The sequence below is a fragment of the Heloderma suspectum genome, chromosome 2 (genome assembly GCF_057233095.1).
Source record: "Heloderma suspectum isolate Gila_16-S chromosome 2, 16-S_ref, whole genome shotgun sequence".
Classification (NCBI taxonomy): domain Eukaryota; kingdom Metazoa; phylum Chordata; class Lepidosauria; order Squamata; family Helodermatidae; genus Heloderma; species Heloderma suspectum.
In genome coordinates, this window is record NC_139459.1 from 4,155,003 (window position 1) to 4,171,689 (window position 16,687).

General features: G+C 46.5%; 1 protein-coding gene across 3 annotated transcripts; it reads left to right on the top strand.

The window, feature by feature from the left end:
• Positions 1-20: 20 nt before the first annotated feature.
• Positions 21-16,283, top strand: SIGMAR1 (sigma non-opioid intracellular receptor 1). Of its 3 annotated transcripts, none has more exons than XM_084832777.1 (5): positions 21-200; positions 2,353-2,553; positions 4,073-4,165; positions 4,248-5,835; positions 5,967-7,532. In XM_084832777.1, the coding sequence occupies exons 1-4, from the start codon at positions 35-37 to the stop codon at positions 4,472-4,474; spliced, it is 687 nt and encodes a 228-aa protein (XP_084688903.1). In that variant the 5' UTR covers positions 21-34; the 3' UTR covers positions 4,475-5,835; positions 5,967-7,532. The 3 variants fall into 3 exon arrangements, with proteins under 3 accessions (XP_084688903.1, XP_084688905.1, XP_084688904.1); XM_084832778.1 differs by lacking the exon at positions 21-200 and adding an exon at positions 310-662 and having other exon boundaries at positions 5,967-7,471; XM_084832779.1 differs by lacking the exons at positions 4,248-5,835; positions 5,967-7,532 and adding an exon at positions 15,942-16,283.
• Positions 16,284-16,687: the final 404 nt, after the last annotated feature.

The window sequence follows — 16,687 nt, forward strand, 5'->3', positions numbered from 1 at the left end:
TGCGGCGCCTGGCCTCGGCTGTGTCTGCGGCGGGATGCGGCGGCTGCCGGGGCCCAGCTGGGCCGGGCGGTGCGCGCGCGTCGGGCTGGCCGTGGCGGCGGCGGCGCTGCTGGTCCAGGGGCTGCGCGGCTGGGCCGCCTCCGCGCGCCGCTTCGAGTTCGACCCGGAGGAGATCGCGCGCCTCGCCCAGCACCACGCCGGTGCGTCGCTCGGGGGCCTGCGCGGCTGGCGGCGCCGTGGAGCGAGGCGCCGGCCGCTCGCGCCCCCCGCGCCGTTCCGGGCCCGAGCGAGGGGCGGGTGGCCACGCGGGGCGCCGAGACGGCGGGCGCGACCCGGGAGCCCTTGCCGGTGGCCCCGCGGGCTTGGGGCCTCTGCGCGGGCCCAGCCCTGCCGACCCTTGGCGCGGGCCCGGGCTGGCAGCGTAGGAAGGGGCGGGGCGGGGGGCGGCGGTGCTGCCGAAGAGGGGTCCCCCTGTTCCGCCCGCTCCAGCGGGGCAGTAGGGAAAAAAAAGGGCTTCGCAGGCTAGTAACTTTGGGGGGGTTATTTGCAAGGCTGTTTTGACATCGTTGTTGGTCACCTTGAGCTTTTTGAATGGAAAGATGGCATACAAATGCTTTTTTCTGCAAGGAGCCCAAGGCAGCGCGCAACAACGACCCTTTGGGGTAGGTTCCGCTAAGTCAGTGACTGGCCCAAAGTCACCCAGGGAGCTTCTTGGCTGACTAGAATCCCGATCTCCCAAGTCCCGGTCCAATGCACTAACCAATACACTGTATTGGCTGTCAGGTCGATAATGGATTCAGATAACTAAATAGGCGGATGAACAGAGTAGGAGGAGAGGTTTTCCAAAGGCCCTTCACAGCGTGGGCCCAGAATGCTTGAGGCAGTTTCTTCTGTATCTGTTTCTAATTTTCCACTCCAGAAAACTTAACCACTATCTGCCAGGTTGGTGGCTGCCTATGGGGCAGGGACAGCCAAACAGTTTTTTTCCGTGGTGGCCTCAAGGTTCTCTATTTGGTTACCAAGTTCTCTCTGTTCTTAATTTGGCCCTGTTACAATGTTTTCTTGATATTCCTATGATTTTATGAGCATTTGTTTTTAAAATGGCATCCTGCTTTGAGGACGGTTGCTGAAAATTGAGCTGTAGATTGTCAAATAAACAAATGGAGCTCCAGCTTTAGAGGCTGTGTGCCTCTGGATATCATTTGCTGGGAGACAAAATAGCAAGGGAGGGCTTTTGCCTTCAAGCCCTTCTTGTGGACTCCCCTGGACATACCTTGTTGGACCCCATTGGAAGCAGGATTCTGGATTTGATGGACTTTTGCTCTGATCCAGCAGGGTTCCCTGCCTGGCAGGGTTGTCTGTCTGGTAGCCTCGGTATTTATATTTCTAAGCAAATATAAATAACCTTCCCTTCTACGCACAGCTAAACAAAAAACCCAAGACTTGCAGTAATAGATCACCTGCAAATGGAGGGGGTTTATTTGCATGCCAAAGATTCCAGCCTCCTCCCCACCATCTTCAGCAGGTGACATTAGTAGGCATAAATTTGCACGTTTAAAGGGATGCGATTGAAGGGATGCTAATGGGGCTTGCCTTGATTTTTTCCCCATTACCTCCCCTTCCACTTTCCATTTGTTGGTTTGGGATGTCAATCGTCTACCCCTTCTTTCACTTGGGAAGCCAGGGGAAGGGATTGCGTAATGATGGTTGCTGCTCAGAAAAGGGAAACTGATCATTTCATTTGTATGTATCAGTAATTCTTTTCAAGGGTTGGGTGTTTTTAAATAAAACTATCTGGTGAGAAAACACTTCTTTTAAAACTGCACAGTATACCGCTTTTCTTGAGACTGAATCCATATAATTGCTTTATTCATGGAGGTTATATGTATCCGTTTATGTTTGCTATGAGTATTGAAAGTGCCATATTAACAATTACTGGTATTGTGTTAGCAGTGATAACAGAACGTCTGTGTTCACAGACCTCTGGTTGCCTGCTGCTAGGGATAATTAGCAGGCAATTACTATTCTAATCAAGCTCTGCTTGCTGTCACTGGGTTGGCTGCTGTCAGAGACAGTTTTGGGAGAGACTGATACTTTTGTATGCTAATGATTAGTGGTTAGGATTTCTGCTGACCTTCTGCACACACAGACTGGATAAAGTCATGTGCTGATGGTGTTGATGGACTGCCAACCAGCCTGCTATAAAAGGGAGTCCTCTTGCCTGTATTACCCAGTGAGGTGGGGAGGTTCTTTCATTATCCATTTTCTTTGGCTGGTCAATGTTCCTTTCCTTACCCCAGAAAGGGAGGCTGTTATCACTAGGGTTCATTATGGCCACTTTTTCTCCCACAGGTCTGGACCACGAGTTGGCCTTTTCCAAGATCATTGTAGAGTTGCGCAAGAAGCACCCGGGGCACATCTTGCCAGATGAGGATTTGCAGTGGATATTTGTCAATGCTGGTGGTTGGATGGGTTCCATGTGCCTGCTCCATGCTTCCTTCTCAGAGTACGTGCTGCTGTTTGGCACAGCTGTTGATACTGGGGGACACTCGGGTAAGTTGGATTGAAATGTACAGGTTGGACCTAAGCTCAAGGGACATCATGTTTATATGCATCTTTTGTATGTTTACTGAGAAGAGCGCCTCATTATGAGCAATGCAGCTTCTTCCTAGGTAAGTGTGCATAGGATTGATGGTTGTGGACAAGTTGCTATCATGCCATCATCATATCTGAAAATTGAGATATTAATGGCCCATATGGTTGGAAGGAAGTATTGGTGGGGAGGAGGTATTGTGTAGGGACAAATGAGCTACAGAAAAGTTATGTCAACCCTTGAGTGTTCTGGAGAGATGAATGTCGTGGGAATTCTAGGGCTGTTTGAAACTTCCATTTCCGGGATCCATGTTTCCCCAGCTTTCTCTCCATTTTGCTCAGAGGAAGTTGCAAAAATTAGCATAGATTATTCCAGCATAGAATATTTTTATTGCATATCAAAGTGAAGTGGCCTATTTGACTCCCACACAGGAAGATAGGTGGAGATTACCCAAATTCAGCATCCATTTGCAGCCATCAGTGTGTACATTGAAAGCTGCCTTTTAACTATTCCTCTCTGAGTCAGCAAATTGCAGAAGGTTATTCCAATTGGACAGGCAATCAAACATGGACGGTACAGTTTCTTAAATGTACAACTCTACCTCCCTTCCCCACCCCCTGCCCCATCAGCTAATTGCAGGCTAGTTACCAAACTACTGTCATTAGTTGTTTCTGAGTAAAGGCTCAATATTCCTGGATGATAACAGATTGTGGATATATGCAAGTGCAATGTAGTTTGTACTGGAAACTTACAGCCAGTGCTTTAGCCAGCTTATTCATTCATTCATTTGCATCATTTGTATACTCTTGATCAACAAGTCCTATAGGTGTTTCATAATAAAAATTAAAATATAAGTATAAATACATATCTAAAACACATTAAAATAGCATTAATTAGGTTAGATGGCTGAGGATAGGTTATGGGCCACCAGTTTTTTACTATTCCGTTCTGTCAGTAAGCTCTTTCTCTTCCTTTCCCATTCCTTTTCCCTTTTATATCATGTCTGTTAAATTGTGAGCCTGTGAACAGGGATTGTCATATCTTTCAATCTCTGTAGAGATTGAATCTTAGACACTTTAGATTAATAATGTGAATAATTTAACTGGTGTGGAGCTTTTGTCTGTTGGTCAGGTCTGCATTCCTTTCCTGTCCCCACAACTATGCACACACACAGAAGGGTCAGTACGAACAAGACTTAATAGGTGCTTATCCACACAGCCAGCCATCCTGCTTACCAAGGGAAGAAATCACTCCTTCCCTTAGTGCAGCCCATCTTACCACTGGTTTTCCAGGCATCTTTTCTCTCCCCACCCCCCATAGCAATAAGCAGTTGACTAAGGCTGGATTTTTGGCATGGCCTTTGCCTCGAAAAAGAGAAGATATCATGTAGCAGATCTTTAAGAGCAGGTGAGCCTTGGCTACTGATGTACGTTGGTGCTCAGCCCTTAACTGTTACTGGTGCTGTTTCTTCCCTTGCAGGCAGATACTGGGCTGATATCTATGACACAGTCATTTCAGGGACCTTCCGGCAGTGGAAAGAGGGTACAACCAAAAGCGAGATCTACTACCCAGGTGAGTTGCATATTTCTGGCAGGGTCAGACCTTGCAGGAGAAAGGACAAGAGTAAACTGAATATCATCTGCTGTCTGTTCAGGAGACAGCATTGTCCACAGGTCTGGAGAGGCTGCCTCAGTCCAGTGGAGTGCTGGCACATGGATGGTGGAGTACGGCCGTGGCGTCATCCCCTCCACGCTTGCCTTTGCCCTCGCCGACACAGTCTTCAGCACTCAGGACTTCCTCACACTCTTCTACACGGTGCGCGTGTACATCAAGGGTCTGCTCTTGGAGGCCAGCGCCTACTTCAGCGACACGAGCCATTGAGCACATGCTCTTCCTCGGCTCTGTCCCAACTGTTCCCTTTGAAACGGAAAGAGCGCCTGCCTGCCTGCCTGCCTCCCCTTGGCTATGTCTTGTAGTAGAGGGCCTGGTGCAACTCATGAGCTCACACAAAATTGGGTGCACAATGCGTGTCTCAGCAAGCACACAGGAATCTAACAGGGCAGTACTATGTAAACCCAGATTGCTGTTCACTGATACCTGAATGTTCCTCTCGCGTATTACTGTAAATAGATGTCCACTGTCTTTGGCATGCTCTGCAAGGTGATTACTGGGTGCCTCCTGGAAATATGGAAACCGAGGGTGTTGGAGCCATGCATAGGAGAGAAGAGAGAATATTCTGTGTATGTGTTTACATGCTCTGGGCATGACAGAGCCTCTTAAAATGCCATTCACCAGGCTCCATTGATGCCCAGCCTCTGGGGTTTCTGCCAAATGGGGCCGGTGCTTGATCCCCACAGAAACAGGTGGAGGTTGAGCAGCATGAGTACATGGAGGACCGAGCCCTTAAAATGATATATTTGCACTGCTGTGTAACACGGACAGGTACTTTTTGCTAAATTCACTCTCTTCCCCACCCCGTTTGAACTCAGTTTAATTCTTGAGGTTGAACGTGGGTTATCTTTCTATTCCTTGCTTTACCGAGCAATGTCCGTAGGCTTGATGATCAACTCCTACAGCGCCCTTTGAAAGAAAATGAAGACAGATCTGACCTCCTAGTTGCATATTGCATATTGGGTTCTGTTGGAGTTCTGTCCTGTGGCTTATTTTGTGTTCTATTTCCTGGAAAGAACTTATCCCTCTGTGTGTGTGTGGGGGGGGGGGGGGGTAATCAATAAGTCTGCCCTGCCACCTCAGTAGAAACGCAATTACAATTTACTAGTGCTCTCATTGAGTGAGGAAGTGCGATTGCAGTTCAGCCATTTGAGCTGCTACGTGTGGCAGTCAGCTCTCAGTCTGTGTTCATAACATGATTTTCTCCATAGGTCTTAATGCCTGCAGGGCCAGTGACTAGAAGGTGGCAAACTTTCCTCCCACCCCTTCTTCCCCCAAATAGGTTGCACGTTCTCAGAGGACCTCATCCGGTTCGATCCTGTAATAGGGAGAGCCACCATCCATCGCCTTAACTTAGAGCCTTACTCTGGTGGCCTCTTCAGCTATGCACGCGTATGTATATAGATATATACCTCCTAGTGTTGATGTACCTGGCAGGATGCCAGGAGACCATTGTTCCCAGGGATGCTTTTAGATTGAGGACTGTGACAAGAGTGACAGCTGTCCAGCTTGGCTGGAGTTTGCTTGACCCAGAAACTCCTCTTCCTTTTTCTTATACAGTTCCTAATCGGGCTGAGCCCAAACTTTGCCATTTCAAACTTGCCTTGAAATTCAGAGGGCGGAGCCCAAACCGAGCCATCATTTGGCAAGATTGGCAAAACTGGACTCAAAGGTTCCAGAGGGAATTACTGGTGTGTGGCAGTGTTCCCCTCCCCCATGTTTTGTTTTGGCTGCTGCTTCTGTAGCAAAGGTAGAGCTTTCCTTGCTGGCCAACTGATAGCCTGCATTTTTTCACTCTGAAAGCCCCGAGCATAGTATTAGTCCTGGAGGAAATGCCAAGGGAAGAATAGCTCTGCCGCCACCCATCAGTAAGTGCCCCAGTCTTTTGGTACAATTTCAGTGTCCGTGTTCTCACACACGCACCCCATTTTCATGACCTGCAAATGGGGCCATGATATTCTTTTATTTTAGCCCAGCCTGGTTCCTAAGGATCTAAAAGATCTTGTAACTCTGCCCTGGCTGCTTCCTCTTGACACCAAATACCTACATTGACCTCTGGATAACTGGTTCTGCTGAAGAAACCCTCCTTCACCCTAAACTAATCTTATCTGCTGGAGGGAGCACTGCAAAATTAAGCTCTGCCTGCCCACCTCAGCCCTTATTCTCTGGAAGCAGCAGAACTCAGACCCAACACCCTTCCTCTCCTTTCCCCAGCGCAATATAATGCCCTGCATAGATCAAACATCCATTGCCTTCCCCCCAGTCTTTCCCCTTGGGGGGATTTCCCTTCCTTAAATACACTTGAAAGCGGCCAGGTTGCTTTTCTCCCTCCTACTCCCCACCTCTTACCCCCTTCAAGAACGGCTATTTCTTGTGCTTTACTTTCTGAGAATTGCTTACAGTTCCCACAAGTGCAGGTGGAAAGCAGTGGCGTGGCTTGGCTTGGCTTGTAGGGACCAGCAGTGGGTTGATCTTGACCTGAGCAATGCAATAATTCCTATTCAGCAAGGAAGAGGAAAGGAGCACAGTTGGAGGGTAGGTATTCCAGGTAGTACCTGCCTACAATCCTAGGCCTTTTCTCCCTCCCCTCAGCAACACCACAGTTGAACAGAGTACACAGTCCAAGCTGGTCTTGCACTTGCCCTTTATTGGATGTATCTACTAGCAGGTGACCACTGCAATTCAAACTGCCAGAACTCATCCCATGAGGAAGAGCCACATAGATGTTCCCTTCTGTATTTGATAAAAATTCTCTACCCCGGAACAAGGGGGTAGCTTGACCAATGGTTGCAGATGATTAACAAATCTTAGAACCTGGAAGGGTGGCTAGTTCCCTCTCGCATTTCCCTGTTCTTTGCTTGAGCTTGGATGTAGTGACAGATTGCAGAGGGTTAACCTGTTTGCACGCTCCTTATCCCCCTAGCTTCTGCTAGCCCCTGTTATTAGGGCAGTCCCAAGGGCTAGCATTTGCTACTTGCTGTAGGTAGCCAAGAATGTGCATTCTCTTCAGTGCAGTAGCCTCGTAAGTAACCATCAGCCAAACACATAGCATGTATCTGGTTTTGTCTCTCGGTTACTGCAAATGTGTCTCAGTCGACATCAGATCTTGGTCTTTTGTTGGCCAACCAGTGTTTTAGGATAAATTGGTGTGTATGTTTCTTATACTTTGAGAAAAGGAGAATGCAATGGACCATGGTTGAACTTGTCTTTGCGTGTCTGCTTTTCTTTTTTTTATAACTGAATACTGTTCCAAATTGGATATTCACTTTATCTTCTGCTAACTGCTCTGTTTCTTGCAAAGTGTGAGCTGGTAAGTGGCTCTGTGTGGGGTTCTTTCCAGTCCTTCGGCGCACCTTGTACTGCACAGCACCCACGCAGCACCAGAACACGTATTTTTTGTAGTGTGGGGGAAAACACAGCCAAATTATTCTTAAATTGCATGTATTGGCTTAATTTTCATTAGCTGGACTCATGCAAAATTAAAACTTTCCTTACAAGGATGAAAGAGGAGGGGAGGAAGAAATATGGGACAGCAAAGGTGGAATATGTGAAGGAATGTCCTGGTGGACAGCACTCCTTTGGTTTTTGAACTCATAAGCAGTTCATTATCTGCAGCAGAAAATGTCAACTTTGCCCATCTTCAAACATGGAACATCCAGATGCTGTTACTCAATAGCGCATGCACCACTTGAAAGACTGAAGAGCACTTCTTGAGTCTGAAGAGGGTCAGCAAGGCACCCTTTGGGTCTCTTAATAGCAGAAGTCAGTGTTTACCCCTTGCCCCAGAGGGTCAAGAGCAAGCTGCTTGACTGCCCACTGGTTTCACCTTGTACATCCAGTTGGCCTTTCTAGAGTGAAACAAGCTGTACTAAGCCAAGGGCTCCCTTGGCTTGAAAGCAGTTACTGAATTATCTGTCTGAACAGAGCTGATGGGATTGAATCAAGAAACTCCCCCCACTTGCTGAAGTAGATAAAAATCACTTGCACGTCCTGAAAAGTAACTGCCACGTTGGGTGCTACAGTCAATTTTTTTTATTGTGGTTCGTGCTTCAGTCTTTTTTATTGGTTATTGTGCTAATGTTTAATGTTGAGTTATCAAGGTCTCACCTCATTCACTTAGTGGGGCTACACCAGAACATAAACCATGTAACCTCTCATCCATTACTTGCATTTGATGGAACAGTCTCCTGCCCATGAAACCTTATGCTGCAAAATGCCAGCCTGTTTTGTTTCTGAAGGCCCCATGCGCTGCTGGTTTGTGGAGCTGCTGCATGTCTCAAAAGGAGCATCCCTTGCTTGTGTTAATGACTTGAAGTTGACAAGTTGTTGCATTTTCTTCTGATGCAGCATTGCTTGGGTACTTTTCCAGCTTTGCCAAAAAGGAAAAAATGACTCCTGAGGACAAGGTGTAGATCTGTCAGTTCATCCATAACTCCCCAAACTATGTGATGTGAAAATCTCTCTGCTTTGGGAGGAAATGTAAAATCGGTCTTAAGCTTAGCATTCTGTTGCTTTTCCCCCCTCTGTACCTTAGTTTCCATTAACATGGAATAATTATGTATGTGTTGTCCTGTCCTAAGCAAACCATGGTTTCTTCTTCCTTGAAGTGGACTGTGGGATCCCCCACCACGTGCCAATCAGAGGGCAGGGGGTGTGCTGGGGAAGGGTCTTTGGACCACTTTTGCCTATGCACCTCCTCCTGAGTATTAGCAAGACATCTTTGAGCTTAGGTGGAGCTATTAAAAGAGTGTGGGGTTAACTTCTTGCTCTTCCTGAGCTCCATCCAGCAGGTGGCATTGGTGTCTTGTTTTAGTGCCCGGTGTTCTGCCTGTGCAGCTTAAATTGAACCCGTGAAGATCACTGTTGAAATTCCTCCTTCCTCTTAAACAGGGCTTATTTGCCCTTTTGCTGTAGGATTACTTTCTTATTCAAACTCAGTAACAGTCAAGACCCTGTGTGCACACATGCAGCCCTTTTGTAGAGGAGAGAAATGGAAACAGCAGAGTATCCTGTGGCACCCGTCTAATGAAATGATTATGGCACAAGCTTCCATGGACTAGAGCAGCCTTCCCCAACCTAGTGCCTTCCAGATGTTTTGGGCTGCAACCCATCATGCCAATCCAGGCTGGCTGAGATTGATGGGGCTTGCAGTCCAGCACATGTGGAGGGCACCAGGCTGGGCAATGTTGGGCTAGTTAGTACCCACTGTTACCCTAAGTTGGCAGCTATAGGTACACATGCTGTGGGGGAGGGGGAGCTGAAAAATGGAGGAAGCACAGACTGACCAGTTTAAAGCAGCCTTCCTCAACTGGCTGTGCTGATAGGAGTTGTAGTGCAACCAAGTTGGGGAAGGCTGCATTAAATGTATGTGAAATCATTACAGTCACCAATCACGCAACACAGTGTTCACATTAAAACAAACATCCAGGATTAGTCATGGGCCACCAGGCCATAAGAGTTTATGAGCAAGTATCTTTATTGTGTAGCTCTGAGCAATTACAATTTGCTTGTAAGCAATACATTCGGTAAAGCATCCTGTACATAAACTAAAACACCAAAAGGCTAATTTGGTCAGATGAGGCCCACCATAAAAAGTAAAGCAAATGAACAGAAACATCAGATGTATGAACTGTACAGTTTTCAAAGTACAAATGACAACAAAATACAACCCAACTATATTAAAAATAAAGCATGCCACTCGTTAACGTCAAGACTACAATTATGCCACCATGGATTTGAACAAATTTGGCCCTGGTTTTAGCTGCTGTCTCCACATATGTAACTGCTTGATTACATATATAATATGTAATTCTGCCCACTCTACCTTTGAATAGATTCTTACAGCAGTCCTAACTGCTTACTCAGAAGTAAGTCCTAGTGAGATCAATGGGGCTTAGTCTTTATATTTTAGGGATTGCACCCTTAAATTTTTCTCAATAAAGGATATATTCTTGACTTCCAAATTCCTTCATACAGTGGACTGACTGTACAGTAATGAATGAGGAAGGATTTCTCTTTTGCCCTTTTGTCAAACACACCTGCAAAGTTCAGGACTTGAATATGTGTGATGTGTCTCGAAGGCTTCTGCTGTCGTCCCTCATACCCTCAAAGAGATAAACACTTCTTGAGAAGGGATGTGACAAAAGAACACATAAGATAATCGCAGTTATGAAGCATAGGGTTAGATGTGGCCATGGAAATACATACAAAATCATCAGGTAACCATTTTCTCTTGTTTACAAATCACTCTAGGGATGATGACCACATGTAAAAGTTCATTATGAGGGTTAGATGCAGCTTCCAAGTCCCTGGTCCAGGCAAAAACAGTTTGCCTCACCAGTTTTATCAATGGGGCTCTAGCTTTTTTGTGGGCGTGAGACTCATTCTAATTTGACGTTTATACTAATACAGTTTATTTGTAATTAACTGTCAAGGTGTATTAGTGGCAGACATTTTACAAATGCCAGCCCTGCCTTTCTCTCCCTTGAGTACTACTTGTAGTGGAGAGGTGGGATTTAAATTTAATTATCAATACAAATAAATGGTTCACTGTGGATATTGGAAGAAATTTTCTGCCACAGATTTACTTTCCAGCCTTGGCTAAGTCACTTTCTCACAACCCGAAATCCTCTCTCTATAAGAATTAAAGAGTGACCTTCACCTCCAGGGTGCTATGAGAGCAAACCGGGTGCAGGGTTTGTTTGTAAAGGGAGGGGTTAGCACTTTGTGTGAGAGCAAGGTTGGGAAGTGGAAAACAGAGCTAGAACCAGTGAGAATTGACAAAGGATTCCCAAGTGGCAGAGAAGTAAGGCAGAGAAAGGAGAGGTCCACCCCACCACCGCCTGACACAGCATAATCCCCTCACCTGTCGTCCTCTGTCATCTAAGGCAGCATCGCATACCAAGAGCTGTCGGGAGGCTTCAGGATGTATTCCCTTCCTCTCAGACAACAAAACCCCATCTGCACAGGCCTACTGCTTGCGCGCCGTCCTCTGTTCCCCAGCTGCATGAGGGACGTGTACGTGTGCAAGCCTCATTTGGGGCAGTCAAGCAGTCGTCTTTGCTCTGGCAGTTGTATGCAAAAAGTAGAGAATTTTTCAATCTGAAACGATCCTTTTACCTTTCCTGACAGCAGCCCCCTGCATTTGCCACCTTCCATAACACACTTGGTCGGCAGAACCAAGTATAAATGCAGAGTGTCACCTGGTGGCACTCTGTGTGTGTCTGTACACATACCTCTGCTTGCGACAGAGAGGGGTAGGTAGGTGACGCTGCCCTGTGTGTATGGATGTTAGGTTCTTTCCTCCCCACTGCCATCGCAAGCAGCCCCATCTGATCAGGAATAAGATTTTCCTTGAAATGGTATCCCTGACGTACTGAAAGGTATAAAGCCTGAGTCTGATCGTTGTAAATAATCAGAATAAAACCATCCTTTGTGCCTGATTCCTGGAACTAGACTGAAATTGGCATTCTGTGTGTGGAAACGAAGTATTCGCTGGATGTGGATCTTAACCTGTCCTGGTGATCCCTACTAGGCTGCAAATCCAATACTGCAGTGACCCAGCTGTCACAGCTCTGGCATTTCATGCTATATGTCTTTATAAAATGCAGCACCCGAATAAAAGTGTGTTCTCTTTGTTTCTGATGCCAGGGGAGGCCCCAATTCACTCCCTACCTGCTTCCTTTGCCCTGACATTGTCTGAGGTGTGGTGAGTATGCTCAGTCTTGCAAAAGGTTCTTGCCCTGATGAATAGCCTCTGTGGTGCATCTGATGACTCTGGGAATGTTTGTCTACAGTTCCCTTAGTGTATTTTTGGGGGTTTTCTTAATATGTAAACATCTAAGAACATAAGAAGGGCCATGGTGGGTCAGACCCAGGGTCCATCTAGTCCAACATTCTGTTCACACAGTGGCCAGCCAGCTGCCCACGGGAAACCCACAAGCAGGACACAAGTGCAACAGCACCCTCCTGCCCATGTTCCCCAGCAACTGGTGTACATAAACTCACTGCCTCTGGTACTGGAGGTAGCACATAGCCATCAGGACTAGGAGCCACTGAAAGCCTTCTCCAGGAATTTGCCTGATCTTTCAAGCCATCCAAATTGATACCCGTCGCTCTATGTTGTAGAGTTCTTATCTCATGTGTAGTAAGTACATCTATAGATGCGAGAACGTTCTGGGGGTTGGGCCTGTTGCATGAGTAGACCATTCCAGTTCATGGCTTGTCACTCTTTGCCAGAATGTTTTACCTCACAAGTTGAGTTGGGCCACATAAGACAAGCTTAGGTTGGTGGTGGGTGGAGGGAGATGCTCTCTCCTATTGAAGGGGTTTCAGATCATAGAAACATATCAAAGAATAGTAGGGTTAGGCCTATAAGACCATTGAGTCCAACCCCCTTGATAAATGTCCATCCTCCGCTCTGTAAGCCTTCCCAGGTTCTCTGAGATCCCTAGTAGTCTGTGGAGCTTGAGATGTTTTGACCCCTCTGTTTTGCAAGATGGGCAACTCCTCTGACTCAGGTGCCAGCAGATTCCAAAGCTCGTTTCTAAAACTGCTTGGTGAAGATGTTGCTGCCATGCAGGGGCAACGTGCAAAGGGTGACACAGCCCACTCTGAGCCCCCCCCCACTCTTTTCCATTCCAAGTGTGAGATATGTGAAGCCCATCTCAAAGCTAAATTCTAAAAAAGCTAAAGCCAATCAATGTTGATTTGCATTCCTGTGCACAGGCTTTCGCGCGACCCAATAGATCGATAGGTTCTTCATTCCTTCAGCAAAGAGTTGCTCAAACATAGTTTAAAACAAAATAGATATAGCGATTGCAAGTAACTGGAAGCTGTGGCTTTTGAAATCTTATCACCTAGCCTGCTGGGAACTTCTCCCAAGGCCCCTGCACGAGCCCCGATCTATCCTATTGATTGTAATAGGTGACACTAATTAATAAACACAGAAGCTAATGAATGTGACAGCATCCACTGGAGCTTCAAACTGATACCTCGTAATTACAAAGTTTCCTTAGTGGACGGAATCCACTTGGATTAATTAGAAATACTTCCAAGATGACTTCTAGAACTTCAGACCTCGGATACTCCATTTCAGGCTCACCTGAAAGGTCACTGGGTTCATTTCAACATTTGATGTTTCTGGGAAGAGCGAAAACCATGGAGGAATTCTCAACATGTATTCTGAAATGTCAAAACTAATTTGGCTGACTTTTTTTCTTTTTCATCTCAGCCAATCACCCCCAAAATTCAATTCATATCCTTCTTTGTTCTCCATTCTCTCTTGCATTGTGACCTTCCCCTTCCTCATAAGATTGTTTCCCATGTTGGAAATTTATTACTACATTGATGGTGGTTTGGCATTGTATGTCTGAATGCATGGCAGCCTATATTTGTGTACAAATATTTGATAGCTTTTTAGCAAATACAGCAGCATATAAATATTAATAATTATTTTAAACATTGGTGTTTAAAGCCCTGAACAACCTGGATCCATAGTGCCTGAAAGATTGCCTCTTCTCAGAAGAAGCTCTTAGTTCTTCAACAGCTTCTTCAGAAGTCACATTTCAGGTCCCCTCGCCACTGGAGGCACAGTAGGGCCTTTTCCAGGGTAGCACCAAGGCTCTAGAACCCACCCCCTGCAAGGGTTGTGCACTTCGCCCTTCACTGCCAGCTTTGTGTTAGCAAACAAGATTGTTTTATTCCAAGGACATTTGGGGCCCTCTGAGCTGCTCCACTGGCAATTGTCATATTATGCTGCTGGCCATGCTGTGCTTCTTACCGCTGCTTTTTGTTGACTGATTGCGTTGATTTTATGCTTTCAGTATGTATCTGTGTGGTGTTTTGTTTTGAAACTGTAAGCCTCCTTCAAGTCCTTCGGCTTACAGCATTAAACAAAAACTAGAGAAAGGCTTCCCCCAATTCTCATCACATAGTGAGCATTCTAGTAAGTAGCAGAGTCACTCTATCACTCTCTTTAATATTGACCCCAGACATGATGCCAACTATATAAATGTTTGGGCCTTGAAGGGCATCCCAGGAAATTTATAATATTAGGCGAAAGATATATAGATACAGATATATATTTATAAAGCCTGAAAAGGAGCCAAATGGGTGAGCACCATTTCAACACAGCCTTTAGCTGTAGATGGAAATACTAAGTGAAGCTAGATGGGAACGGCCGCGTCTGCTCTCCATGGATTGCCGCAGCGTGAAGAAGACAGAGGCGCAGACTGTCAGGCCTTGGCACTGAACTGCCTGTTCATGTGAGCTAAGAAGTCACTTGTTCAAAATGTCTCATTCTGTTTTGCCACAGGAAGAAAGCCCTGGGCGCCATCTCGGGGATGGGGAGGAGGCAGCATAGAGCTGACGTAAAAGGCACTTAAAGCAGCGTGCATTGGGCAGGCCCAGGCATGAAGGGCGTTGTCCTCACAGTGCCTAAGGAGCCCACTGCTCTCCTAGACCAGGAGGAACTTGAGGGCAGTGGAGGCTGGTGGCTCGATGTCAGTGGAGTAGTGAATATGCTCCAGTTCAAGGGGCTGGGGGGAGGGTATTTTCAGGTGGGAGTCACTGCTGGAGGGAACGGGCTAACCCTCCTCAAGGGATGTACATATTTTGTTAAATCTGTTCTGTCTGTGTTTTGTAGATTGTCAGGCGTCTTTCATTCTGTTGTCTGTTCATTGTCACAATCAGATTTTTTAGGGTTGTATGAGACTTTCATTCCAGTTTTCAAATGTGTATTTATGCTAATTTCTCCCCCCCCCAAAAAAAACCCAGAAATTTTAAAGGTCTGTAGGTCCACAGAACATGGACTCAGAAAAAGCCGATCCGCTGCAGAATCCATAGGTTGGTTTCACAGAAATCTGAACTCATTTGAATCCATTGCAGATTGCTCTGACATCCCTCCCCTTCTCAATACTGTGATTCCTCCCCCCCAAAAAAGTCACCCCTGCCCCACTGCACTCAGGCTTTAAAAAAGCATCCATTGACGCCAATGGGAGCTTTTTAAAAGCCTGATTGAAGTGGGCGATGGGTGTGTGTGTGTGAGTGATGGGCAGCTCGTCAATCACATTGGATCCACTGCTGGCATGTGGCCCCCAACATGCTTGCCCCGAACCAATTTGGCCCTTTTGCCCAAAACAGTTCCCCACCTCTGCACAAAATCACGGTTGGTTGCTATACTCACTACAGTGTAGTGGAACATAGGAGATGGGACTAGGCTTTGACGTGTTAGGATCTAATCGTATTTATTAAGTACCTAATGAAACTTGGCATGTACAATGAAAGAAGCAAAATAGCAGCCCTGGCCGAAGGTTTTCCGCCTGAAATGGGTAAGCAGAAGGGACAAACCTGTGCCTGTTCTGCCTAGTAAAGGCCAGTCGAAAGGCTTCAGCCAACCCTGCCAGCATGATGGATGATACACCTTTCTTAAAGGGAGATGGCCCAGTCCTGGCATTGATGATTCTTTTTAAAAAGATTTAGATCAAAGCATGAAAGGGAACTATTACTCACTGTCAGCTGTTATATCTACAAGTCGAACCTCCATGTTCAGAAGCAGTAATCTTCTGATTAGTTTGCTGCTGTCATCGTCTTGTTTTGCTGGCCACTGGGGGTGACAGATTGCTAGATCTTTTATGGGATCCACTATGAAACCCCTGCTATTCCTTCTCCGTTTTAGATGAGCTTCCACACTGTGACACCCCAGTATCTAGCCAGGACCTTGCAAGAGATGAGCAATGAAAGCAGTAAAAGGCCTCCCAAGTGCACTAAAGTTTGGAGCATTGGAAGAACTCTCTGAAAAACTCAACTGTAATTAGTGGAGAAGAAGTTTCATTCCAGTTCGACAGGGGAAGCGAGGAATTATCAGATGGGGAGAGAGATAAAGGAACACAGAGCTCACACCACCTTTGTTCTGCCCAGTCGATAGTTTTATTGAAAGAGACGCCATCACAAAAAAGAAAGAAAGGATAAATAAAAGCTTTGTTCAACAAAGAGTGACAATTAAAAATGGCAAGGCTAGCAAAAGGAGCTGTGATATAAGGAGGGAATAACCTTGGGAGAATCAATGGTCACGGCTACTGTGTGCCATAAAATGCAGCACTGGCAACCCACACAGGAGGCAGGTCCTGGTGCAGCACTGGAGGGGAGGGGAGGGGAGGGGAGGATGGCTTTAGCCAAGGAGGTCTTTCAGTGGGCAAGGGTGCCAGGTGGCTCCATCTAGGCTCCTCAACCGAGAGGGCAACAGTTCAGCCAACTGGATTTGCCCAGCACCCAATTTCGAGAGTTTTCCCACTATGTGAACTCTTCCAGAAATAGGCCTGCAGGTCACTTCGGACCAAGTCACACGACCTTGTTGGCAGGATCCTTTCACAATCTGGCCACTTCCCATCATGAGTTTCACTCCAGGGAAAGGGGAGCCACACC